Here is a 27,731-nt window from a genome sequence, read left to right as displayed (position 1 = left end):
GAATATTGTCAGTTAAACCAAAAATATGTTACAGACTACTTGCTCACTAGAATGCCTCACAAGACAACCACCTCCATCACACAGATTTACGAAGGCAGAGAAATGTCCCACACACAATACTCTGTTTAACCACCTCCCAGCATCCTGAAATAGTGTTCTGCCCACAGGTGGTTCTTGGTGACCTTTCCTTGCTAGTGTGAGATGATGGCTACTTTGTGGATGCAAAACCATAGATTAACAGGATATGTTTTAGCATTACCTCATGAGACAGGTAAAAGGCAGCAATTCCCAATGGCCAGAAGCAGCAGAGCATGGAGAACACAGTGAGGCCGAGATGATCTCTTGGTGGCATCATTAGGAAATTGTCTTCACTTTCAGTGTCACTTGAATAGTCACTCTGGAAAAGCAAGAGAGAAATGTAGAAGTGCTGATTAATGATATTACTTCTCTTTCATGGACCAAGGCTGTGATCATCCACTCATAGTAATACCACCGAGTGCCCCAGGACGTTTCCAAAATAGACCTCTAGCACTCAAGGGGGATAGTTTCTGGTGTGCCATCTCAATCATGCACGTGGTCAGTTCTGGGAGCATTTGTACTCTGATATTCAGGACCCACACAAGTAAGTATCAATGGACTAGAAGATAATGGGCTGTCAAGCAACAGCAGCATGCAAGATTGCGACATGAAAGACATAATCTCAGTGAGGTCCATAATCATTCCCTGTGCCAAATGAGCTGCTCTCCGCAGCCTTCACAAGGCAGAAAGAGGACTGTTGCAAAAACTGTAATTGTGACAGTGAATAAAGAGGAGAAATAAATTTTGCTGGGAGAAGGGAGGGGTCTATTTCCCAGAGATAGAGAAATTCAGAATAAAAAAATCAGGTCCAGGCGTCATGCCACAGAAAATCATTCACAAGGGAAGAAGGTAGAAAGAACAACTTCTCTTGTGAGATAAATTTAAGATGCAATTTCCTCACATTCTTTAAGTGGCTCTGTGAGTAGGCAATTTCTGATCAGACAGCTCTGGTGTTCAGCAGAAAAAAACACAAGAAACCCTAGTAAGTGAAAGCAAAGCAGATGAAGAACTGACATAAGGTGCAGATTTTTAACAGGGATGGTTTTCTGCACGCTTTTTTCTGCAGCTGTAATGGATTTTCTATTATACCAAGCCCTTTTTAAAATTGAAGCTAGCTATCCCTAAAAGCTGTGTGCTTTACCTGAATCAAGAAGTTGTGAGTGAGCAAAGGCTCTCTAGAAAACCTGTCCTGGGTGCCAGTGGCATGCTGGAGGCTGGACTTGGTGGCCACACAGTCCCTTCCAGCAGAAAAATGCAGCTCACGCTAGAGAAGTCAGACAATGAGCTCTGCTGTGAACCACGGCTGCCTGCAGTCTTTGATGGATTTTCAGGAAACAGCCCTTTTGGTATCACTCCTTTTTTCCCTTCAAAGCAATCATTTCAGTCGCACACACGCTGCATACAGAACTAATCTCTGGCATGGCCCTTTGAAATCTGCTTCAAATCCAGATGGTTCAGGAGTCAGTTTTCGACAAGGACCAACACAACGTAACTATAAGACAATATGTGCTCTAGTTCCCTCCCCACAATGCCTGTTTTGGTGACGCGGTGAACACGGTGCCCTATTCTGACCAGCACTCTGCATCCTTTTGCTCTTCTGCAGGCAGTCTGAGTTCACCTAAATGCAGCAGATGGTGATGGCAGTGTGCTGGATGGCAGCTCTCCCACCAGTGGTTGTAGTTTATTACCGCTCGCCTCAGCACACTTACTTCTCACTGAGCAGCATCTGGCTGATGCTTCCTTAGCAGGTTATTATGCATCTAAAACCTGTTGCCATCATGGATTCTTTTGGCCTGGCAATGCTTTATTTATTTGCCTGTTTATTGTTTTTTTATTTTATTTTATTTTTACCATTTGGAATTTTGCAGTTGCTCCCATTCACTTTTAAAGGTATTTAAACAATCCATTGTCCTGACCTGGTCCAAACTCTTGCTTCCCCAGCTCCCAGACTAACATACAGCGTCAGTCAAGCAGCCAGCTGTCCAGAGTGGGCTCACAGGTCTCTTTCCTTGATTGGAAATCTTTTCATGCTTAACTTTACAAAGCCAAAATGTTTCAGGAAGAAAAAAGTCCTTGATGAATATGTCCAAATCCATTCTTTCTCCCGTGCCCCTGGATTTTGATCAACTGCTCATGATGCTCTCTAGACACCCACAGCCAGTCTATCTACAGCTCATCAGCAGCATGCATTCAACACATTGCTTCTGGAAGGGGATTACCACTGACAGCAATAAACAAATCCATACAAGACCAGGCCAGCTGCCATAGTCTCCTAAATCACACTCTTTATCCTGAGGAGCAGTAATAACAGCCATAAAGTAAATATCCCTAATCTGAGCGTGAGTGACAGGGGCTCCCATCCAACAGCCCTCTGCATCCATTGGAAGGTACTCGTGGATCACAGCACTCTTGTGACTGCAGGTGGACCAGCTGCACAACAAGATTAGGGAGATACCTCTATTCCCTGAGGCGCATTAACTGAAAGAGTAACATTACACAGCTCAACCTAGGGGAGTCAGCATCCACCAATGCCCTCTTTTTGTCTTACAGCTGACCCACTCCTGTAGCCTGTTAATAATTTGTCTATGAAGGCAAAGGGACATAAAGTGTGTCCTGTGGAGTTGGGTCAATGGTCCATCAAGCCCTGGGCCCTGCTCTGACAGCAGCAGCAGGACGTACTCTGCAGGGAGCTCGTGTAAACCTGGACACTGCACATCCACCCCTTGTGCTCTTCCAGCATCCACAACTGTTGCTTGAAAGATATTAGCAAGAAAAGCTGTACCAATTTCTTTTAATACCTCTCTATGGGTTCTTTGTCCATGAATCAGTCTAATTGCTGCCTCAGATGTGAAGAAAAATTCTCTGTTATCTGTGTTAGGGACAGGTTCTTTGTTGAAAGGAAGGTTGGGCACTGGAACAATCTACCCAGGGAACTTGCCAGAGTTCGTGAAGCGTCTGGACATCACTCTCAGACACCGGGTTTGGGTGGTGCAATGTGGAGCAGGGAATTGGGTTGAAGTCCTCATGGATGCCTTCCAACTCAGGATATTCTACGATTTTGTTGCTCTTATCTATCTCCGTTATCTCCTTCAGAAGCGGGGACCACAAATACATGTATCACGGAAAGCGGGTTACAGTGAGCTTTCGGACATCAACAAAATGCTGCCAGCACCCTATCTCATCCCTGATAACTTCTTCTTCACCATATCCAATATTTTGCTGACTTATCAGCTTGGCCTCTGCACTCCCTGCTCTGAGACCAGTTTCTTCCCTGAGCTGCAGCTCATAGATACAAGCTCAGCATTGAGTCCACATGAATTTCATTATTTTTCTATAAACATATTTATTTTCATTTATTTACATTGAAACATATCTGCCACTCAGTTTTCGTAGCCTTTACAGAGCTTCTTTCCAGGGGGCAGACACCTCCCAGGGCTGTTCAAACACACTTTCTAGATTTCTGATCCCAGGGAAGGCTGAGGGCACCACAGATGTCAGGGGGAAATTCTTCACTCAGAGGGCAGTGAGGTACTGACACTGCTGCTCAGAGAAGCTGGGCAGTCTGGTGCCTGATTTAATGGTTAGCAGCCCTGCCCATGGTCTTTAAGGTCCCTCCCAAACCAAACATGGCTTCCACTGATTGTATGAGTCTCATCCCAGTGCTGCCTGTCCCGTACATGGAGCTGGTTTTACTTAGGAGGCCAGCATCACTCGTTACTTTCTCTTGATTTGAGTTGGATATAAAACTGGTTGTTCTGCATACCGGCTCAAACATTAAACCTGCCTGTGCAGTCCAGCAGGGTTAAGAGAAAACAGGCATGTCATGGGGTTTAATTCACATAAATCCTATTTGTGGTCTTCTCTTTGTATCGCAAGAGAGATCCAGCCAGGAGGTGCTTGGATATGATGTGAGGAGCAGTTAAATGGAACAAGACATGTCTTAGGATCCACTTTCCATCTCTGTGTTTTTATGCTCATGTCAAAGGGATGAGTTCTTACAGAAGCAGCCAGAAATTCATAGAGGGGGAAAAAAAAAAAGGAATACTTAGCTTGAAAGCCCAACATTTCTTTTCTTCTTTCCATTTATTTCACTTTCCAGAGACTGTTTCAGACATTGTTGGAGAAAAAGAGGTTTAAGAGAGAGCTGAGGTGTATTCTTTTATGTGACACATATGAATAATTCAATTTTCTGCCATCAATAGCTCGGTTTTCTCTAAATAAGCCATTTATCCAGGGGCCAGGAGGAAGAGTAGCCAGTGCGTTAATATGACAAATGATGTTTCTGGATAGCACTGTATTTGCACATGAGCTCTAACAGGAGGATATTTCAGCTAGGAACTATTACATATTACATATTCCACTGCCACTACATTTGACAAGTTGTCTGTCTATTAATTGTGATGTAAAGGACTCATAAGATATTTATAAGAGTTCCAGAGATACTTAAGTACAGAATCGTTTGATTTCAAGGATCGGCAGAGAAAGAAGTTTAAATCTTTGACAGAATGCACAGTATTCTGCTTTCATGCCTGGTGAATGCTGGAGCAAAATGGGGCTATACGTGCTAATAAGAGCTGTTTCAGAGATGGTTTTCTTTGCAGATTATGATTTCCATATGCAGTTTGAATAGCATTACACCAGGACCTGAGGAACACTGATGGTAAGGAAACACAAAAGTTAAGGTGCCCACAGTGCTGCAGCCAGCAAATGGCAGGATCACTCTGTTGCATGCATCCTGCTCCTCTGCCACATCTCCTGGGATTTTTCAGAGTCCCCAGACTTGGGGAGAGGAATAAGATGCCTTCTTGCAGGCAGGTTGTTGAAAACATTGATGATCTGAACAAACCTATTCTGAAGAGGATGGCAGGCAGCAAAGCAGCAAGCCCTGCAGCCTGGCTGGGATGTCACTTCAAACCAGAGCCACACTGCTGTCAGTCAAAACAGCTGGCTTTCTCCAGAGAATGTGTCTGTGGCAAAGTTTCTTGCAGAAAAACAACAATATTCCTGGTTGTCAGAAACCTAACGCTCTTCAAAAAGCAAACACTGGCAGAAACACATTGAGCTGCAGAGTCCATAAAAGCTGCTCCTTGCATGTGTCCATGGACTCCAATTAAGTATTACACAGTGGAGCTCATTACAAAGGGCTGAGTTGGATTTTTCCATATTTCCAAACAACTAAATACCCAGCTGCAACACCCGCTAGGCAGGTGCTTTGCATGAACAAATCAGTGCCAAAAAGGGAACAACTCAGCTCCAAGCTTGTTCTGTCCCCCTGAAAGACTTTCACAGAGATGCCCGACTTGGGAATCCACTCACCTTGCCTGGGTATGCAGGGCAAGGTGGTAGCCCCCAGCTTTCAAGGAGACCAAAACACAACAGCTTTTCTGCATGAAGCTTTCCTCTTTGCTAAGTCTTGAAAAAGGGTGATCTTTTTGTTGTTTCCCCCTCTGAAGGGAATACCAAAGACAAAGAAGCCTTATGAAAACTGAGCTTCAATTTGCTCTTATGCTATGCAGTTCCTATGAACTGTGGCAAGACAGTCAGCGTGGCAAGGTACTCAGCAATATGCTGTATACCCTGGATGAGGGAAACAAATCCTTTGAGTGTCTTGGTGTGGAAGCAAAACCCTACACCTCTTCTGTATTATCCTCTCTTGCTGTTCTCCTAAATTCTGCTCCCAGTCCCTGTACTGAACCTTTTCACTCCATTTTGAGTGCATTAGTAATTTAAACAAGCATTTCCTTCTTGTCAGTAACGGGTGGGGAAAAAAGCATTCTGCTGGACCAGATGCATGCTGTGTGATTCAGATGCTATATTTCTTATTTGAACAGATAGGCAATTTTTTATGTAGTTAATGATCCAGTATGCTTCATTCCCCCGCTCAGTGACTGCTGTCCTCAAACAATGTTTTTCCATTCCTGGAAAAAAAGAAAAGGATGTACAGCTACATCTCTGGTAAACCTCTGTACTATCCAAGCCCAGGTGTCCCTCGTGCATCTGGCCCTGTTGATACAGCATCTGCCTAGGTGGAGACCAGAGGACCACAGCACAACAGTTATCCCTTTCTGCTGGTCTTGTTCTCTTGAGCACATCTCTCCTCCTCTCCTGATCTTCCCATAGTACCAACTGCAGAATCTGGGCCTTCTTGGGTTGCCACCATTTACTCCGCATGCTGAGAACCCTCATGCTGAGCACAGCTACTCAGTAGGTTGCTAATGTGGGTCTGGTTTTGCAGAGGTGTGAAAACCAGAGCACTGCACTGGGCTGGTTATGCAGCACCAAAATACAGACTGAAAGTGGGCTAGAAGGAGAGGCTTCTAGCAATTCTAACAATGCACGTGTTTCCAGTCAAGTAGGTCCTTCCTCAGACATTGCCTCATTTTCTTCTCCTTCCTTCATTCTCCTGGTGGAGGAGAAATCCCAATTCAGAACAGAGGGAGCTGTGTGGATGCACACTGTGTACACACTTGCCTCCCCTGAGCACCTTGTATGGGTAGGTCAGGATGGGCATCCTCTGTATTATTCTCACCGTAAAACAAAAAGAAGGACCCTGGGAACATGATGCACACGCTGTTACAGCATGTTAAAACATTTGCAGAGATGGGGAGATGAACTCTCTTCTTTCCCTGTGGAAATCTGGGAGGGGAAGGGTGATGTCCTTTCCCCAGACCTTCACTTTCATAGGAGTTTTACTAGGAAATCTTTTCTGTGGAAAGCTGATCCAAGTTCTGTGGTTCCAACATATTAAGGGCCCTACACTGTAAAGTCACTTTAAAAATTCCACCAGGAAAGGAGAAGACATTTTTGGTACAAAATATTTCTTCATTGTCCTGCATATTGTCCTGGTCATTTTTAGCCCATTCTCTGACAATTGACTCAAGAAGCTCTTGCTGGATTTGGGTTGACAATAATCATAAAGTCATCAATGCTGGAAAAGATCACTAAGATCATTTATTCTAACCACCAACCCATCTCCACCATGCTCACTAATCACATCCCTCAGTGCAACAACCTACAGCTCTCAAACATCTCCAGGGTCTCCACCACCTCCTTGGGCAGCCTGTGCCAGTACCACAACACCCGAAGAAGAAATTTTTCCTAATTTCAAATTTGAACCTGTCCTGGTGCAACCTAAGGCCATTACCTCTCATCCTATAGAAAACAAAGTATTTTCTTTCTTTCTGCCTCAGAGTTAGGCCAGACGTGACAATACATCATTAGGCAGTTTCGTGCCTGCTGCAGTCACTTGCACCACAACCGCTGCGTGAGGAAAGCTAGGAAAAAAAAAAGGCAGGTTTTGATTTTAAAAATGAGGCTTCCCACAGCCAGCTTTGAAATACTATAGAAGGGCGTGATTTGAGCTAACACCACTACAGGCCTCAAAGAGAAACTTCCTGTCTCCCCGTGGAGGTATTGAATACCGCATTACCAGCGCACACTGTGAAAAGCACCTCTCTCTGCTTACCTGAGCAATACAGAGAGAAGAGAACCAAAGGGAAGCCAGCCTCTTGCTGAGCTGCCCCTGCACAGGGTGAGACACTGATATTAAAGGAGGTGAAAATAGACCTATTAGCTTTCAATGCAGAAAACCCCAAGAGAGAGAAACACAGGAAAATATCTTCCTGAACACCTCTTGGACATTCAGGTAGAAGCAATGTTTTTGCTCCAGTCAGCCAAATGGGCTTTGCTAGCTTAGGAGTCTGTGACTAATGCTGAGAAAGTTTGGAGATCTACAACAGCATGGGCACCCTCCACTCCCACTGGCAAATAAAATGTGTTGTCTTTGGGCAGCTAGCGCAGCCAGGATTTTCTGAAGTAGAAAATGCACCATTTAAGAAAGAATGAAGTTGATTTCCAGTGTACCCCATTTGGAGAACAAAATTTATATTACTTTAGTGCAAGCAATCAATAAAGCACAGGAACCTAAAAGAAAACATTGCATTTGGAGTCTAATGAAGTGTTTCACTGCATCAGAAAAAATCTTATTCAGGCGCATAGGATTCGTTGTAGCTAGAAACCCAAAGATTCCTAGTTTTGTGTTCACAGATGAACAGGTTTAATGTTTGAGCCAGTATGCAAAACAACCAGTTTTATATCCAACTCAAATCAAGAGAAAATAACAAGTGATGCTGGCCTGCTGAGTAAAATCAACTTCATGCACGGGACAGATGCTTCAGGCCTCAACTTTCCCAGTGTTTAAGTGTATGGGTCATCTTTAGTTTGTGACCAGCCTACTCAGATGCATAGCCTCTGTGGAGCCAGGACTCTACCCTGCAACTAAAGTTGAACAATTCTCCCTGTCCTGGCTGGAGGAGAGAGCAATACATCTGATCCCATGAAAACCAGCACCCAGAAGCTGTACACTTCAGCCCAGATACATCCTCCCCCACAGATCCCATGTGACATCTGACCTCTAGCTCCTGGAAATCCTCCTCCTCCTCCACATCATAGGACAGGGTGTGAATCTTGATGTCATCTGCTGAGAGATCGATGAATTTGCTGTCTGGATACTCCAGGCTGTCCTTGGTAGGGGAGCGGTCCTCGATGAACGTGGTTTCGCAGCACTCTGAATTGATGCTCTCACCCCACGAGCGCAGCACATTCTCCGAGTAGAGGATGATGTTGGGACGGTAATGGGACTCCACGGTCTGCTGCAGCATGTTGGGATCCAGGAGCTGCTGCACGGGGTCATTCCTGCCATTCTCCAGGCAGCTCGGGGAACTCCCTGCTCGGTGGCTCTGATACTGTGGGGTTGGGTACACCGACACCAGACCATCTCGGCTCTCTGCTACTAAGTTCCTTGTATTAATTAAACCATTCCTTTTCCCGGCCTCAGCAATCTTATTGTGCATGAGCACATTGTTCTGCTCAACCAAACCATCCATACTGGGAGGTGTCAGAGTGTAGGATGGTGGTCTGTATTATGTTGTGCTGTAGATACAGGTCACACTGGGGCAGTGGCCTCCATTCTCCTGAAGAAAGAAAGAAAATGGACACCAAGGTGAGGATGTAGGTAATGAATAACACATGAAAGCACCCAAATCAGCTTGTCTTTTGTACTACCTCATGAGAAAATATAGCCCGATACATGTGCACACCTTGCCCTAACTATCCAAATATATCCCCATTTGAAAAGTCAAACAACTTATAAAATACCATGAGGTGAATAGGAGCAGGTGGCAACGTGTGGTGACAGAGGGCTTCTCAAGATGTCTTGGTAATGAAGGGCCACGTCAGAGGAGGGCTACGAACTCCCTCCATCTTCACATATACCCTACAGTCATTCTAAGGATAATGTTCCCTTTCTTTGAATGCTCTGATAAGGGAGATGGGGAAAAACAAAACAAAATACAAAGATAAAAGACAAAGAAAGCATTTTCAGTTCTGGAAAAGCTGCAATTACGAAGGGCAGGGCAGCTGATGCGTTCAGCTGTCATTCTCTGCAGCCAACCTCCAACCTTGTCAAGTGCTTTGATGCCCCTTCAAAACTCAATTGCAGGAAAAACAAGGAGGCAGCTCTCTTTAAATTAACTTAAAGAAAGCCACTTCTTCCACAGCCTCAGAGACTGACCTGTGGTGACAGAATTAAGGTCTGTGATGAGACCAGTCAGCAGGCCCAGCCCCAGATTCACCTAGCAGAAATAGAGGCACAATTTCTTGAGCCTCAGGACTTTTTACTTTTCAGCATTTTACAAAGGAACAATGACTGTTGTCTTTCTTCACAGAACCAACCGGGCTTCACTTTGTGTGGACTGCACTAATGTATGAAGATCAAAGGTAGTTCAAGAGGTTAAAAGTACTGTTTCCCAGCCCAAATACTTTCTTACTGTTTTCGGTCAGGTGCAACTGAAAGAAAATGCTTTTTGAAACATGTATCCATCATAGCAACAACGAGCCTCTGGCTTGCAAGAGACATCTAAACCATTAAGAGCTGCTCTTCTGCTCTTAGACCAGGAATGAAGCAAGAAACTCTTTTAATGTACAAAAAAAGCTGACCTAAGTGTGTTGCAACACCTGCATTCATGGCACTTGGTTTAACATGTAGAAAACCTATTTTATTGTATCGGCAAATAGTTTAGAAGTTGTTCTAGGTGAACTGACAGGAAAACTGCACAAGCGAAGATACACTATAGTGGGATCCTGTGGAATTTCCACTGTACTACTCTCAGCCCCAAATGTTGGCAAAATCATACCAATGTGCAAATTAGCCTGCAAACTTAGACTGTTTCCCCAAACGCTTAGTCCTAAAGACTTAAATCCCTCTTAGGAGCAAGTAGCCTGTCTTTCCAAAGAAGCCTCCTTTCCTTGTGTGGCTATGTCTGTGCTAAATAAATGGAGGACTGTCCTTCCCTTCATGGCGGGATTACACTAAATAACTAAGCTTGTGCCAGCACAGACATACTGGTAAGGTGTAGCTGCTTTAGAAGCAAGCAAAGTTTGGCAGGTAAGAGTGAGTGGAGAGATCAATGTGCCACACATTTGGCTCAGGACTGGTGCTCGCAGAAATACCATTCTTCCATTCTGCAAACATAATGACCCCACAGAGCAGTGCCAATGTGCACGGTCTCATGTAGGCTACTGGGCACTCCTGTTTCCATCATTTAGGAGTCTCCAGAGTGGAGACTAGTCACAAACTAAGTTGACAATAGCTGTTGCTTTATCCAGGTTTGGTGGGGTCACTTACTTAGGTGATCCATCTGTCATCTAACAGTTTGCCCACAGTCATTTCTGTTCCTTCCCCTATCAAAGAAACAAAAAGAAAATACTTAACCAAAAATTGCTGATTAAAACTCAGCAAGTAAATTCTCTCAAGTCTTTGCTGGATTCCCCTTGAGACAGTGCAGAAAGCGTGAAAGGCTCCCTGACATGTGGCACAAACTGTTAACCCTGCTAAAGTCAGAGAGACTTCACTTGGTGCTGCCAACCTTCTCAGAAGCATCTCAGCCCCAGCATTTGTTCAAGCAAGCTGAGGTCAGCAGAAAATTTGCTATGGTACTGCCACAGATGTAGTAATGGGAAGATGTACAACCCAAACAGACGCCCTCCCAGAAAAAAAAACAAAAACAAATAAACAGAGCAATAATTTGGTCACTACATCAATGGCTGAAGCAAAGCATGGTTAGGTCTTGAATTCTGATGTGCTCACATAATCCCAACAAATGTGTATGCCTGACTTGAGTAGCACTTGGGAAGATGTCTTTTAAAGCAGCTTTATCTGACAGTGCCTTTGAGCTGCACTGTCAGATTCCCTTCATGTTTTTTCTACATTCACATATCATCCAGATAATGCTTGACTCTGGAAATGCAAGTTTCACCCCAGGCATTTCATTGACAGCTATGCCATCTTCAGGGAAAATTCTCACTCTGGATTGGTGCAAATGAAGATCTGCACACATCACAACACCAGAGCTAGCTGGTGCATTTTCCTCATGTAATTTTGAGTAGTAATCTTGCTCCATCTTGGGAGGGTTGGACTTTGAGGAAAGGTCACTGTCATCTCTTTAAAGATGCATGGGACACTACAAAGTCACTGGAAACAAAAGCCATCCTTTAGTTCTTCTCACACTCCTCAAGAGCAAGAGGAAACAAATAAAGAGAAGACACAGGAAAAAATGCTTCAGCATGTCCAAGTGATATGAGACATGGAAGCACTTCAGGAAGTCAATAGGATTGTCTTGTCAGGATTTAGTACTGTCCCAAGCCACTCCTTGCTTTCCATTGTTCACCGGCCTGTGTGAGACAGGAGTCAAGCCCCTTTTGTAAATGACTAAGTACAAGGAAGATATTTGAAAAGGTAACTTAACTTCAAAGTCACAGAATCACAGAATTGCCAGGGATGGAAGGGACCTCAAGGATCATGAATCTCCAACCCCCCTGCCACATGCAGGGCCACCAACCTTCCCACCTAATGCTAGACCAGGCTGCCCAGGGCCCCATCTAATCTGGCCTTAAAAGCCTTTGGGGTGTTGACAGATAGGATGCCATAAAGTCCTGAGAAAGAACTGTTCATGATGCCTTTGGAACTCTACAACTGATATCTCTACTATTCCAAAGACCTAAGGACAGCTATGTACAGACTCCCTAGTAAAGGGAGTAATAAGTAAACACCAGTAAAGTATTAGCATGGCCAACAGCCTACCCTGGCTTGAGCCTACGCCTTCTCCAAGGCAGTATCTACCCTGAAGTAAATAAGTGCCATGCATGTTCCTCAGAGGCATAAAAGACAAAACCACCTGCTTTGGTAAGTAAGAATTTCACCATATGGAACACAGCCATAGAATCATTAAGGTTGGAGAGACTAGTAAGATCACTGTGACCATCACCCCATCCCCACCACATCCCTCCATACCACATCTCCACAGTTCTTGGACACCTCCAGGGACAGCAACTCCACTCCACCACCTCCCTGAGCAACCTGTGCCAGTGCATCACCACCCTTTCTAAGAAGGAACTTCTCCTAATATACAACCTGAACCTCCCCGGTGCAACTTAAGGACATTATCATCATACCAGTCAATGCTGGACCATTTATCTTGCAAATAACAGGATGGATCTTAATTTGTCTCATTCATAGATAGGAGAGAGCCTGTGGTGTTTGCTTAGTCCTACCAAGGACCTAAACATTTATCTGTCCAGTGCTACCTGATGTGCATTTAAACCAGTCTAGTAAACCAATTTTGCAGATTCTGAATGACACTTTCCCCCTGGGATGGGGGAGGGAGGAAGAAAGCATCTGAAATGAGGAAAGGACAAAACAAGAGACATCCTTCCCACACATAGCTCCTCCAGTAATATGGAGGAGCAAATGCATCACTCAAGACATTCTCTCTGGGGTCCCACATAGCAGCACAGCCTGCATGCCTCGGGGAAGGTCAGGAAAGAGAGATGTGGATGGCAGCATTCAGTCAAGGAAAATTGTTTATCCCTCATGTCATTTTGCTAGTTGGCTACTTTACCACAGCCTGACCCAACGTTCTCAGCCCTGCAACTGTTGGGCTTAATGGTAAGGAGCTGGTGAGACTCTTATACCTTTCCATTATACCACATACAGAGCTAATAATAATAATAAAGTGGTATTGATTTTTCTTTTCCAGGTGAAAATCCTGAGCAGCTGGCCATTAGGTTTAAATCAATAGCACCTTGATTGCAAGTGCATCTTGATGCACAGCTGAGACAAGGTCAATTGCTGTCTGGGGAAACTGAGAAACTGTTGTGGCACCCAGAGATTCTTCATCAATAAAAAAGTGGGATTAAGAGTGCTGTCAGCCAGAAATGAAATCTCACATCCTCACTGATAGAAGTGAACCTCCTCTGAGTTTTTCACTCCCTGGCCACTGGCTGAAGAGAGTAAAATCACATTCCCAAGGCCTTTGTTTCCTGCTGCTATCCTGGTGTTGGTGGAAGAATTAGACTCATAGTCTGGAATTCATTTCATTTAGTGCAGGCACTTGAGGATGTTCTGCAGGAAAAAGTAATAGCAGTTATGCAAGGTGCATGGGACAGGACAACACAGTACACCCATGCATTACAACCAGACAGATTAATGCAGTGGAAGGTTGATACAGAAATGTAACAGCTAAGGGACTAGCATGAATGGAACAGTGTTACAAAAGAAAAGGAAAGATGCTCACCTGTCTCTGAAGATCTAGGCTCACAGGAAAGACTCCACAAGGGAGGGATCTCCAGCAAGAGAACCTTCCCCAGTGGCAGTCAGCCCTTAAATGGGATCTAAGAGAGGTGCAGCCAGGCTCCACCCTTGCCGGTCACACAGCTGAATTGCCTTCACCTGTGCTCCCAGGGCTGACTGGTCCTTTCTCCAGGTGATCAGTCAGTGGTGCAGGCCATAACTCAACAATTCCCATGCACCACACCATCCTTTTGTTAAGGGCTTTTCCTAACCTGGGCCAGACTCGTCTTTGTGACTCAGATGTGTAGGTAGGAGCCTCCTTGAAGACCGTCCCAGTTTCCAGCTCTGGCTGAAGGATTCTGGATGGCAGAATGACTGAGCAGACAATCTGTAATAGGCATCTGAAGGCAATCAAAGGATGCCTTCTCTGCAGGGAGCCAACACTCAGAGCAAAAAGAACCACTCTCGTTGCCTCGGACCACAGAAAGGCTTCAAAATAATGCTGACAGGAAAATGAAACTCATCAGAGCCCTTTAAATAAGAGAGAAGTTCAATTTGCTCCAAGATGCAGAGTTAATTTAACTGGGTTGGTTCAGGTTTCATTTGTCTTCACACAGTTTGAGTTTCTCCCCACAAATCACTCACTGGTGCTCAGGCCAACCAGAAATAACTCTGCACTTTCAGACTTGAGGCTGGAACCAGAAGAGAAAACCAAGTTCAAGATGATGACAAATACTAGGTCAAACTTCAATCTATTTTTTTTTCCTTGGGGATTAGAAATTTTCACCCAGGTCTCCAGCATTAGAAGCAAAGCTATTCATTATTTCAACTTTTTTTTTTTTTTTTAATCCTCTATTTCTTGTTGTGTTTTTTTTTTCCCTCCCCTCTGTCCCTATTTTAATAAGTAGCTGCAGCCAGTGCCAAGATATCTCATCTGCAACACTGTGGTTTATTAAGCTATCACTTGTGTGACGGCAGAGCCCAACTACTGTAGCTGCAGTGAGGGCTGTGCTCTGCTGGGCACTCTGCAGACTCCTCTGCTATGGTGACAGGGACTGACAAACTAATTAAGCAAAGGGTGCGAGACAGAAAGATGCAAGCTGCAAAGAGGGCAAGGAGAGAAGAGCTAAATGCTGTGCCCTAGGCTCTGTCAGACAATGAGCACAAGCCAACTCTGCTACTGTACATTGTCACCAAATTCCTTCCATCTGTGACCCAGTGGGATGTTGTTGCCCTGCCATGGGGGTCTCTCCTTCACATGGCTCTAACGCAGCCTCAGCTTCTCTCAGCCTTCTGGAACACCCTGCCATCTACTTAAAGGTCAGCATGAGCAAGCAGCTTGCTTGGAATCACTGATTAATTGAGGTTGGAAAAGACCCCTACGATCATCTAGTCCAACCATCAGGTTACCTCTGGAGAACTGGACTACAGCTAAAAAGCCTCAGCCCTTTCCCCACAAGAGATCAGAAAGACATTTTTCCATGCAGAACAGCAGCTACAAGGTCTCGCCTGGCCAGGGGGGACCTCATCAACTCCAGCGCTTTCTTTACTGACAGGAAGGCTTGCAGAGGAAGGTAAGCCATGCTGAGGTGGAAAGCAGAGTCCTCACCAACTCCCGAGTCTTACCCCTGTCACTGTCAGCAAATCAGGCCCAGAAAGCTTGTGTTCTTCTGCACGGGACAGTCAAGCGCTGGAAAAGGCTGTCCATAGAGGCTGTGTATCTTTTGAGATTTTTAATACCAAACTGGATGAAGAACAGCTCCTCAGCTGACTCTGCTTGATGCAGGAGATAGGACTGGAGGCTTCCTGAGGTTCCTTCAAATTGAATTACCCTATGATTGAAACCTCCTTGTTCCTAGCAGGTTTCTACCTGCCTCCCATGCTTCCAACAAGACATCCATTGCTCCCACACTTTCTTCCTTGCCCCTCACCTGCCCCACAACTATCAAAGCCAACCAAGTTCTGTGGAGTTTTGTGCTAGTTCCAGCTGCCAGCATGCAAAGCAGTGGGCAGAAAGCTTTCCTAAAGAGCTTCAGCCTAATAAAAAACTACATCTAGAATTTGGAGATCACAGCTCTCCTGGTGCAATTCGTCAGGTGTCAGGGTCTTTTAACACATAATGCAATAAGCTTTAAGGGGTTTCTAACATCTAAAAACTACAGCAACACATAAGGACCTTTTGCTTGAGAGAAATCAGTATGGATCTGGAGAGCTGATTACAAAGTGAAATACTTAGGAAAGGAAGGGAAAATCTTTCCCCTTTGTATTTTCCTTCTTTGATTCAGTAGGGCTCATTATAATAGGTTTTGTTTTAAGGAAGCGCTGCTATTTCAGCAGCTGAAATTCCTTTTGACCTATTAAGTAAACTACAGGGAGTTTTGTTAAGCAGTGCAGCTAACTCACACTGGGAAAGTTCCAAAAGCATGCATTAGTGATACCTAAATGTTTAATTGCTAGCAATAGAAGTAAAAAGACCTCCCTGCTATTTTAGTATCACCAATAAGCAGCAAATCCACCCTCTTGCCCTAAAAAAAAAGAAGGACTTTGGGTGCAAATAAATGCCCAAGGTCACATCAGACACAGGAGCAGAGCTGGAAATAAAATCCAGGTCTCTTGATTGCCCGTCCAGAGGTATATTTAAATATGGACAAAATTACCATATGCATATTAGGTCTGCCTGAATAATTGATTGCTTGATTCAGTGCTGAACCAAGGAATGGGGGGAGAAAGGTGGAATTACCTTACATTGACCTGAAACAAAAAACATTACCCCTGCAACAAAATATTTCCTTTTGAGCAGATGGAAGCACCTCGCACGAGCCAAGATGAATTATAATGTTTCATTTATTTATTTTTAATTGAACAAACTGGCTTTTAGTTCAATTTGCCTCGAGTTGCCTCCAATAAAAGATGACACATCCAGGCTTTTCCAGCCATCCTCCTTCCCAACTGGTTTTGACAGCCTCAACTATTTATTGAGTTCAGTCCAAACTCACAACTTCTTTCATGTGACGATAGAGCTGCACTTTCCAGCTAATAAATAACTGACCTGAATAACGGCACCTGGCTGTAATGTAAATAACCCTCTCTCTTGTGGAAGGCGCCAGTATAAAAATACCTTGCCATCTGCACAACTTACAGCAATTACTTTCAAAGTGAAAGCAGTCAAAAAATCAGGCTCTGGGCCTTTATAAGCAAGAAATTCATTTCACCAAAGTAATCGGGGAATGCTCAGTGTCAGAAAGTTATTATCAGCTCCCTAACTGCGCCTGGACACGTGAATGCTGCGAATCAGCCTTGACCAAATGGTTGGCAAGTCCAGGGCGAGCCTGTTTCAACCAGGCATGGGACCATCTGACAACCCCAAACACAACTCCAAGTGTATCCAAGCTTACAGCAGCCCTCTAACACCCCCACACCCCATCCCATACTGAAAAGACAGAGGCATGAGAAGTGATTCTTACTATAAAAGGCATCTCAACAGATGGCCAAACTAACATTTCCTCTCCCTCCAGCCATCCCAAAAAGTTGTCCTGCAAAACTCTCTAATTACATCCAGCCCACTAAAACAAACCTTCACAAAACAATACGTAGAGGCACATACAATGAAACATCTCCAGTCAGTACCTCGAGCAGAGCAGTCAGGCTGAAAGACCCATACGCAAGTGCAGAAGGTAGTGCTGTCCTTTGTTTTCAAAGCAAGTGAATACAGCTGTGCTCTGGGCTGTGTAATTGCATTCTTCATTGTTTAGAGTGCCTTCACTGACAGAAATTTCATCTACTGTGAGTCGGAGTCACAGTATAGTAGTGGTTGGAGGAAATCATCGAGTCCAACCCCTTGCTGCAGCAGGTTCCCTACAGGAGGTTGCACAGAAAAGTGTCCGGGTAGATTTTAAGTATCTCCAGAAAAAGAGACTCCACCACCTCCCTGGGCAGCCTGTTCCAGTCCTCTGTAACCCTCACAGTAAGGAATTCCTCATGTTTATATGGAAGTTCCATACATGTTTCAATATGTGCCCACTGCCCCTTGTCCTGTTACTGGGTGCCATTGAAAAGAGCCTGGCCCCATCTTTTTGATTCCCCACTTTTAGATAACTATAAGCATTCATAATATCCTCTCTCAGGCTTCTGTTTTCCCTAGACTGAACAGCTCCTGCTCTCTCTATCTCAGCCTTTCCCTATATGGGAGATGCTCCAGGCCCTTCATCATCTCTGTGGTCTCTACTGGATTCTCTCCAGGAGATCCCTGTCTTGATCTGAGGAGCCCAGAACTGGACTCAGCACTCCAGATGTGGCCTCACCACGGCAGAGCAGAGGGGGAGGATCACCTCCCTCAACCTGCTGGCCACACTCTTTGTAATGCACTCCAGGATACCATTGGCCTTCTTGGTCACCAGGGCACACTGCTGGTTCACAGCCAACCCATATGGTCCTTTTCTGCAGAGCTCCTTTCTGGCAGACCAGCCCCTACCCTGTACAGGAGGTTATTTCTCCCCAGCTGTAGTACTGTGCCCAAGAGCTACTCCAGCTCAGAGGGAACTCTTCACCTAAGACCCACACTGATCATGCCAAGCTTGGTGCCAGAGCAATTAATCTCATGGCCTTAACCACAGTCCTTGTTTTGCAGAATAAAAGTTCACACATAGCTGAAGTACTTGTTTCACTGCATGTAATTTTTCACTTGTCAGATAAGCTGTGTCTTCAGGTGAGAAGTTGTAATGCCTCCATCCTCTTGGTTCCTACACTGTGGAGCTTTGATCATTTCTGAGGGTCAATCTAGAATTAGAGGTCAGGAGAGGACTGAGTTACCACAGATCCCCTCTGCCTAATTTCATCAATGCCTGGTGTTGCAACAGAATTAAAATTCTCCAGCTTAGAGTAAACCTGATGCTGTGTCCTGCGGAAGCCTTCAGTGAGGCAAAACCCCTGCAGGACACAATGAAGCTTCTAAGTGTATGCAGGGAATGTGTGTACAGGCAAATATCAACCTCATGACATTGCCTGGCCCTCTGTCTGCCCGTTGGCTGTGTGACCTCAAAGCCCCATAACCATGCTGGCCACAGAAGTCAGCATCAAAGTGTTGCTCCAGCATTGACCCCAGTGACTCATTCAGGTGTCATTCCTGATGGGTCCTCTGTACACCCCATTCTGCAGAACTGTTCCCCTTGCCACACTGTGTTCAGGAAGCAAGGCACAGGACAAGGCAGCTATCTTGTGCTCATTCTGGATGTGACACACCATCACTATGATCTAGGCTGGGATTTAAGGTCTTCCTGAAGCAGGGATAAGAAACATGGAGAGGACAGAGCAAGGAAGCAGCATGGTGGTGCTGCCTTTGTGCAAAACGAAGGTACTTGTTTCTCCTGCCCCAAGCGAAGCACTCCAGGGCTGTAAGTCACTTATAGTAATGCTCCTGTGATGCTATGGAATTGCTAGTGCCAGTTCATCAGGGCGAGGATGATTAGATTAAGCAGCCACTTACATTTGAGGCATTACATTCACTTACATTCAGAGCTTGAAGAAAAGCCCTGCATCGTTCTCCCTCTTCGCCTTTCCCACAGAGAAATAGATTTCCACATGGGAGGCAGCAGTTCTGCCCCACATCACCTCCATCGTCCTCAAGCCACATGCACTGGGGGAGAAGGCAGGTTGTTTTTTTGTTGAGCATGCAGGAATAGGAGAAGAAAGGTGGGTGGGTGGGGTAGGTACCCCATGCACTGAGCAAGAACTGCATCATCTGCTGCACACAGCAGGAGATGCTGAGCACAGCTGTGCTGCAGGACCTGCTGCCAGGCAGAGTATCTCATGGGACGAGCAGGAGACCACTCAGGAGCTCCACTCTTTGATCATCCCATGATTATCTTCCAAGAAAATTATCCAGTTGCAAATGTAATTTGCAGAGATCTCCACTATCCCTGGGGATTTGCCCAGAGAGGCTGTTGAAGTTTTTTTCTATGGAGATATTCAAGAACTCTCAGAACGCTTACCTGTGTGACCTACTGTAGGTTACCTCCTGTAGCAGGAGGTTGGACTCGATGATCTCCCGAGGTTCCTTCCAACCCTTGCAATTCTGTCATCCTGTGATTGACTCTGTGATTTCGAGGGGTCTGAACTCTACTCAATCACAGCACATTAACCCACCTAACCCCACTGAACTCTGCTCATAGTCCAGTGCCCTCATGTGAGCGGTCAGCTCATTCTCATGCCACAGCAACCTGAAGCCTCGGAGCTTAGGGACAGAAATAATTTACAGCATAGATTTGGATGGATGGTTAATGAGGGAATTTTACACATCCCGGTTTTATATAGAGACGTGTACGCAGATACACATTTACAGTGATGCCGTGTTTAAAATTGGGAGTGCTAAAGGCGTGCATGGAGTCATACCTCTCATGTACTGCAGCACTATTTTAAAATGCAGCCTTAGTGGTGCAATGAGAAGAACCAGAGTTCCTCGTTCTTCCAGTGCTGTGACACAAAACTCTCAGCATTAAACCTTTTGTGCCAGATCCAGTGGTGGTAGCAGTCAGTTCACCTGCATCCTTGGGGTCGCTGACATTCACATCAGCTGGGCAGAATTTTGCTGTGATCTCACTGCAGTGGTTTCCAGCTTCTAACAGAGAAAGAGTATTGAGAGGTATTTGATTTGATGGCCAGGCGGTGTGGGCTCAGCCCTGACACGCTTACACACACACAGGATTCATTCTGTTCTGTCAAAACAAAGTCATTGAACATGCAGCGGGTTGTCCTCCTGTTTTTAAATCTCTGCAGCTCTTTTCCTTTTTTTTTATGCCCCCAATAGCACTATATGTTGACCTGTATGAAGTTGAGCCTCCAAAGCAAAGAAAACAAAACAGGGAAGTCCCAGTATGTGATCTGCAATCTTCGTAATCAGACAACTACTCATACAAATCCTCCAGAACAGAGGAATTTATGGCTGACTTGTAAACGTCTACAGACACGAATTCACAGTGCAAAGACAAAAACCTCTGCCCAGTGATGCCGGTGCCTTTTCTCTAACACTGTCCTTAGAAAGCTAAGCGTTTTAAATCCTCACGCAGCATTCACCATGTGAAACATGTCGTGGTGGTGCCCGTGTACACCACTACTGCATTACATCTGCATTTGTATAGCGAAGAGCCTCGCTCAGATTGGTCCCAGAGCTTATGGTACTGGCAGTGCGAGACGTCTGCTTGCCTGCTTCCTAAGGGAAAACTTCATTCCTTCAGATGCCTTCGTGTGCCACACACCCTGACATGACCTGTTGTTACCAAACTGCCAAAAAAACGTCACCTTTGCCAGCAAAATGAGACGTGGCTTATTCTTTGGAGCAAAGTCATTTGGAACTAATATAGAGAGCATCTAAACGCAGCTACTTTGAAGCTGATAGCTCATTAACTCTAATTAAGAACAAGTCATTTAAATACATGAACGTAGAAAAGCGCATTCTCTGCTCTGGCTGCATTCTGTAATACACAGTAATCCTCTGGAAAGTACCAGCTAAGTCATCTTCTCGGCTTTAAGAATATCAAAGCATCTTTTAATTGTTGGTAATGCCCTGTTTACAATGGATTAATGTCTAATTATTTGTGATTTGAATATTTAATCTCTTGGGAAGTTCATATCTTGTTGGTTGGTTTTGGGGTTGGTTTCTTTTTTCTTTTTTTTTTATTTTTGCATCTCTCTCATTACACGCTGAGGCTGCAGCCTCCCCTCCAGTTGTTCTGAAGAGGTTGTTCAACAGATTGCTCTCTGGAGCAACTCCTGCCAAAGGGTAGCTCCGTGATTTTAGGGGAGACAAAGCCAGTCCTGGACAGAGCTTTGCACCTCTCCTGGATCACAGCTCTTGGGGCTGATACCCTACCAGCTCTGCTCCAGGAGGGTTTACACTTCTGCACTGCTAGTTCCAGAAAGGTCTCAAAGCAGTTGCCAACCTGGAGGGGGTCCTTCCCTTGTGGGATGCTTTTGTGGTACCCAGAAGGAAGGAGTGGGCTTCCCCAAGGTCACCCCTCTAAATAGTGGGGACGACTCCTGCCTCCTTGCCTGTACCCACTCCTCTCTCCAACTTGGCTCTCACTGCCCACAGACTAGAGGCTGGAAAGGGAAAGAAATCCAACCCAGTGTCTCTTGAGCGGAGCTCTGAGGGCAGAGGGCAGCTGCGGCTGTGGGCAGCCGGGCTTCCCGCAGTGCCCGGCTCAGGCTGTGCCCCGGGGCCGTGCCCCCCCCCCCGGCTCGGCATGCCTCGGCACGGCACGGTACCTTTCCCTCCTCGGCGGGGTACAGGGCAGGGAGCGAGGGATGCTCCGCCACCCGGAGAGGATTTCAGAGAGAACCGGAGAGGATTTCAGCCGGGAAAGGGAAAAAGGGGGGACCCCACGCACAGTTTCCCTTCCAGAAAACTCGCCAGGTGCTCCCCGGCCCTGGGAAAAACCCGATCCCTCTCCGAGCCCGCGATCTCGGCACGGGGAAGTACCGCCGCGATGCGCCCCGCGCTGCCTTTAGGCAGGATCCCGGCCCGAGGGCGGCCCCGCGTCCCTGCGCTCCCCCGGGGACCCCTCTCCGCAGCGGCAGCCGTCGTTCCTCCCCCCGCCCTTCCCCCGGCCCCAGCTCCGTGCCGCGCTCCGAGTGTTGGCGATGGGAGATGCGGCGCATCGCTCCCCGGAGGAGATGCGGTGACTGGGGAGTAGGGGGGGGGGGGGGGTCACTCACCTCCTCCTCCCTGCAAGGTGACCCGCAGCGCGATCCGCCCGTCCGGGGCTGCGGGAGGGGCGGCGGGGCTGCCCGGGCTCAGCGCCCGGTCGCGGTGCTCGGCAGCATCCCGGCGACGGGGGACAGCGGAGAGCGGGGCCGGTCAGGGCTGAGCCGCCAGCACCGCCGGGCTGCACTGTGCGCGTAACTCGCGGGGAGGTGATGGAGGAGGAGGAGAGGGAGGAGGGAGAGAGGGAGGGAGGAGGGAGGCAGGCGGAGGGAGACTGGAGAAGCAGCCCTGCGTGGCAGCGGGGCCAACTTTCCTCCTGCAGCACGAGCAGCCTCACAGCCCCGGGGGAAAAGACGGAACCCTTCCCTATCTGTCCCTCTTCCTCCTCCTCCGTGGCCTTCCTCGCTGCTGCTCCCCACCCTCCACCTTTCTTCTCCCTCTTCCCCTTCCCTGCGCTGGGCACCTGGACCCCCAGGGAGCTGGGAAGGCTCCAGTAGCTCTGAAGAACTTTATTCCTTTGCTCCAGCTGTTTTCTAGTATGGCAATGAGCACACTGGGCTGCCTGCTGCAGTGTTGGGGGGGGGGGGTGTTCCCTGTTTTCTTATGGATAAGATGGGAAAACAGGGTTCGTTCATTCCTTTTCCCATCTCCAGCAGACTCACTGGCCAAGTAATTTCCTAAAAGCTTCTTTGTCACCACTTTTTGTGATGCTTCAACATCTATGACTTAAAATGCAGTGGGAAGATCGCACGCCCAATTCAGATGATTGCTGCTCTTCCTCACTGCAGGGAGAGACACGAGGCCTTACATCCCCCCCATGCGTTTTTGATGCCTCTATTTGGGGTAAGGCTGTTTTAGCCCTCTGCTTGTGTACTGTTCATTCTTCATACTTCAAAATATCCCATGCCAAATCTTTTCTGAAGGAGAGCATTCAAGATTTATAAGACACGCTAAAGAACTCATGCTTGTCTCGGGGATTTTCAGCAGAAAATCCCTCCAGCCCCATTTTCCCCTCTTTCACAACATTTTAGTTCTCTCCCAATGAGCAATGAGCCTTTTCCATCCTCCTGGACCAGTGGAGCCCATCACTAGGTATCTTTCATTTTCATCTCACAAAAAAAGATGGAAACTGAAAACCTTGTCTCTTCTGGAGAAACAAAATAAAAAAGCTCAGAATAATATCTGAACGTTTGGGAACATTCAAACATTTTTCCTCTTTTTTCTTTTCTTTTCTTTTTTTTTTTTTTTTAACATTCCACAAACAATTAGCATTTTTGCTTTGATAGATTTAATTCCATATATCTATCTCTGAAAGCTTCAGTAAGCAATCCTTTCCTACAGGAGATACCCTTTTCAGCAGAGCTCAGTTCCCCTGATGGAAACTAAAACCATGAGGTCTTGGAATACTTTTTCCAGACAGTCCAACAGAACCCTGCAGGAAGCCTGGTTTGGCTGACACGTGATAGCATCTAGGATCCTCTCTTACACAAGGGACATCCTCATCTGCAGCATTTCCACTAGGTTTAAAAAAAAAAAAAAAACCATAAATAAATCTCTTTGAAGCATGGGTCTGGTTGAGGCAATACCTTCCTCTATCTGCATGGGAAGATCTGCATTAGGGCAAGTATTGCCATCAGGCCTGACCATCCTTTCTTTTATTCCCACACTCCATTGCCTTCAGCCTCTGATCAGACATCTCAGGGCCTGGACACAACTTGGCTCTGTGTTGCAGCCCTGGACACAGTGCAGATGATGGGAGATAAGCTAGGCTAGCTCTGTCATCAGCCTTCCCTGAAGTATGAAAACCCCAGAAATTCACTGTCCATCTGCTATTTCATTGTTGGCAGGGATCAGCATCTGGTAGGTGAGAAAACTCCTTCCTGGTTGACAGGTTGGACTCAGCACTGAAAACAGAGTGCTTCATGTCCCTCCAGTCCCTAACTTTGTTTTCAGTGTCTCCCTTCAATATTCACTCAGTATAATTCCTGACTCCCTCTGGACTTCAGGGAGGCTTTAAGGAAAATAGTCTCTTACTGTAATAGACACTGGGATAGGATAAATACAAAAAAAAAAAAAAAAAAAAAAAAAAAAGTCCCAAATAATGATTACTCTGATTCTACAAAGTGCTTTTCAACTTTCCTTTCTCAGGAATGGAAGCCCGTGAGCTGCATTTATTAAGCCTCAACTGAGTAAGACTTTTAGGAAAAAAACTGTCTTTCTGTTCTGCTCCTACCAGAGCAAAACTGTAGGGGTGCTGGCTTGCAACCAAATGTCTTCTAGCTGCTACAGTGCAAATCCTTATCATCCAGCATTACTATTACTGATTGGAGCTATCAGCTGGCTCGGATGGCTGGCGAATTGCTGGCAAAATACTATTTCTTCTTGACTGGAGGAAATGTGGCAAGATTTCCAAAAGGGTTTGTTAGATTTTAATCTGGAAGAAAAACATTGCATTTACCCAGAAAAGAGCAGGGAAGGGATTTCTGTATTCAATTTTCTGTCTTTCAGGCAACTGCATCCCATAATCCTGTTTGTTTCCCCTCACGCTTCCAAAATGTTTTCCATACTGATATCAAGGCAAGGTTTGGTATCAACATGAGAGTAATCATTTTCTGTAACACTATCCCTTCCACCTTTCCCATTCTTCATGCACCAAAAGTATGCTCTTCATTCATTGCATGGAAACCATGGAAAACCACGATAGGAAAAGCTTCCTGTCAATGAAGAAATTAAGCCTTATTTGCTTCTTGTGAGTTTTGCAGCAGAAGCAACTATTGGAGCAATCACAACCCAACAATAACAAAAGTTGCATCTATCACAGAAGCATAGAATCAGTGTTGTTGGAAAGACTGCTAAGATCATCATGTCCAACCATCCATCCATTCCCACCATGCCCTCTAAACCATATCACTCAGTGAGACATCTAATCTTTTCTTGAAAATCTACAGACTGGAACGTACTTTGCCTGTTGTATTGTCAACATCTTCTCTTGCCAAAAAAAAAAACCACCAAGGAAGGAATTAACCTGTGCTCTAAGAAGTGTTAATCAAGCTACATCCCTATTTGCACTAAGTTTGCCATCAACTGGCTATTCTTGTTGATGTTCTAAAACACTCATGAGAGCTGCTGGGGGAAGTGCCACGCTGTTGTCCCCAGCTATCCAAGCAAAATCACAGGTCTCCTGTGTGGTATACATCCTTGCAGGGAAAGGAAACTCCGAGTAGGAAAGTAGAAAGATAAAGAGCTGCAAGCGCATCGCTGGGCTCTAGGAAGAGCAGCAGCACCACCTATCACCAGTGAAGGAAGGGAGGACAAAGTGCTGCTCCTTTCCACAGTTCTAGTACATGACTGAAGCCCAGACCTTTGAGATGATCAGAGAGAAATCATCTCCTTCAAGCAAAAGAACCTGTCTTAAATATTCCCTTGAAAACCTTCTGCTAAGTCTCCTCCTTACTTTATGGATGGCTCCTTATTTGTCTATAGCCAAATATCCTCCACTGCAGAGGAATCAAAGTGGCACTTATTGCCTTTGAAGAAATAGCAGGGTACCAGCTTGTTCCCCAAGTTCATCACGAGCTCAGAACCCAGTTAATGCAGCAATGCTCATTGGTTTCAGTGAGGTTACACAACTGATAAACTCAGCCTTAATGACTTGGGGGTGTGGTAGTGGAGTGATCTTCCTGTGGTGACAAGGGAGACAGAAAGGAGAACATCTGGGAGACAAGCACTGTGTTCTGGTATCCTGAGCAGCAGTGAGCCACAAAAACACAAAGCAGAGCTACAAGACTGCAAGAATTGTTCATCACTTAAAGGACATGATTGGGCTGCAGGAAACTGAGTTCAGAAGAGTGTAGCTCTTATGGCGTGCAGATCTGCATCCTAAGGGTTTGCCTGTCCAAAATCCCGTTGGTACCATTGATACTGATGGTGTCTGAACTACATGTCACTTGGTTATAACTCGGGATGATGATATGGAGCAGTTGGGAAGCAGACAAAAATGTGTAATCTGATCCTGCCAAAGGAACAAGGATCTTTCCATTTAATTGGATCAGACCCCAAAGATGTAGCCAGGAGTGCTTTTAATTTTCTGAGAAAGAAAAAAGCTGAGGTGAGGGTGCTGAAGTTTGTTTTGTTTGTCCATAGTCCTGGAACCAGCATAAAAATGGAAGTTCTGGTTACCCACAAGCTGGGCATTTTTGTTCTGGTTATGTATTTATGGCAAAAGGAAAAATAAAATGTATTATTTCTTGGTCAAGTGAACAATGTAGCTTAGCTGAAAACAAAGTAGTTCATTGCTTTAAACTGTTGTTTACTCTCTTTAATACTGGACATGCACACTTCCTTGCAGCAGAGGAAAAATCTAACCACAGTTACTGTCAATCTTTGCCTAACCTGAAGCAAGAAAATGTAGCTCCTGTATTCTGTCTAAGAAGATGAAGCAAACAGGGTGTAGGGCTTCACCTCTGTACTAAAATAATCCAGGTGGACCTTTTGGCTCAAGTGAAACAGGACCATCTTCTTACACACACAGGTCTCTGGCAAGGTTGGTCTCTATCTACGTTTCTCTTGGATAGGTTACATAAATTTAGTTGAAGTGCCCCAATTACTCATATGTCCAAGAGCTCAGATGTCCACAGACTTGGATACTCAAAAAAGCACGCTGCTTTTATTTTGCCATCTGTGCCTCGTCCCACTACAGGTAGTTCTCATGTTTGGATTTTTTGGGATTCTTCCAGAAAACCTTACTTCAAGAACTGGCACTAATGCATCCTTATTCATAAGACCACTCCTTGAGCAGGAAGGGCAGCTCCAAGGGAGAGGGGATTGTACCATTTCTGCACTTTCTTGCAATGTCAGTCTTTTGAGATAGCCAGGAAAGGCAGAAGTTAGTGCTGATTGAGACATGGCCATCTGTCAGACAGGAAACATGCCAAGGCCACCTTTTGATTTTTTGTAAGCAAAGGAACCAGTCACTGGTGACAATATTTAGGTGCTATAGACCTTGAACAGAGTCTGACAGATATCTGATGATAATGGTTCCCTTGGATATGATTAGGGAGCTCCTGAGTTGTTCAGCATCTCCCATTAAAATGTCTTCATCCACTGTGAAACTGCAGCATAACTGCCTTATTGTATGTCAGACACCCCTTTGGAGCTGAATGCCACAAAACTGGTCCTATTATTTATCTTATGGATTTCCCATGCTCCTGTATCTAAGGACTTGTACATAAACATGACAAGAGGCAGTCCTTTCCCCAGAGATCTGATACAGTAAGTAGCTGGGACAGAAAAAGAGGGGGCTACTCAGTCCCACTGGATGTGCAACAC

At 45.6% G+C, this 27,731-nt stretch overlaps 1 protein-coding gene across 3 annotated transcripts in view; it reads right to left on the bottom strand.

Moving 5' to 3' along the window:
* The window catches only part of SYNDIG1 (synapse differentiation inducing 1), a 62,119-nt gene extending 39,487 nt beyond the window's left edge, over positions 1-22,632 (bottom strand). Inside the window, exons 1-3 of one of the 3 annotated variants that reach the window (XM_090134891.1) lie at positions 22,415-22,632; positions 8,490-9,050; positions 260-397 (exon numbers count right to left, since the gene is read on the bottom strand). In XM_090134891.1, coding sequence (XP_089991017.1) covers positions 260-397; positions 8,490-8,963 — 612 coding nt within the window. In that variant the 5' untranslated portion in view covers positions 8,964-9,050; positions 22,415-22,632. Of the gene's footprint in view, positions 1-259; positions 398-8,489; positions 9,051-10,762; positions 10,819-13,709; positions 13,789-22,414 lie in introns of those variants that run through there. The other 2 variants (XM_090134892.1, XM_090134893.1) reach the window with 2 other exon arrangements.
* Positions 22,633-27,731: the final 5,099 nt, after the last annotated feature.

The sequence above is a fragment of the Phasianus colchicus genome, chromosome 2, assembly GCF_987193195.1.
Source record: "Phasianus colchicus chromosome 2, bPhaCol1.hap1.1, whole genome shotgun sequence".
Classification (NCBI taxonomy): Eukaryota; Metazoa; Chordata; class Aves; order Galliformes; family Phasianidae; genus Phasianus; species Phasianus colchicus.
This window is presented reverse-complemented; position numbering and strand designations above follow the sequence as displayed.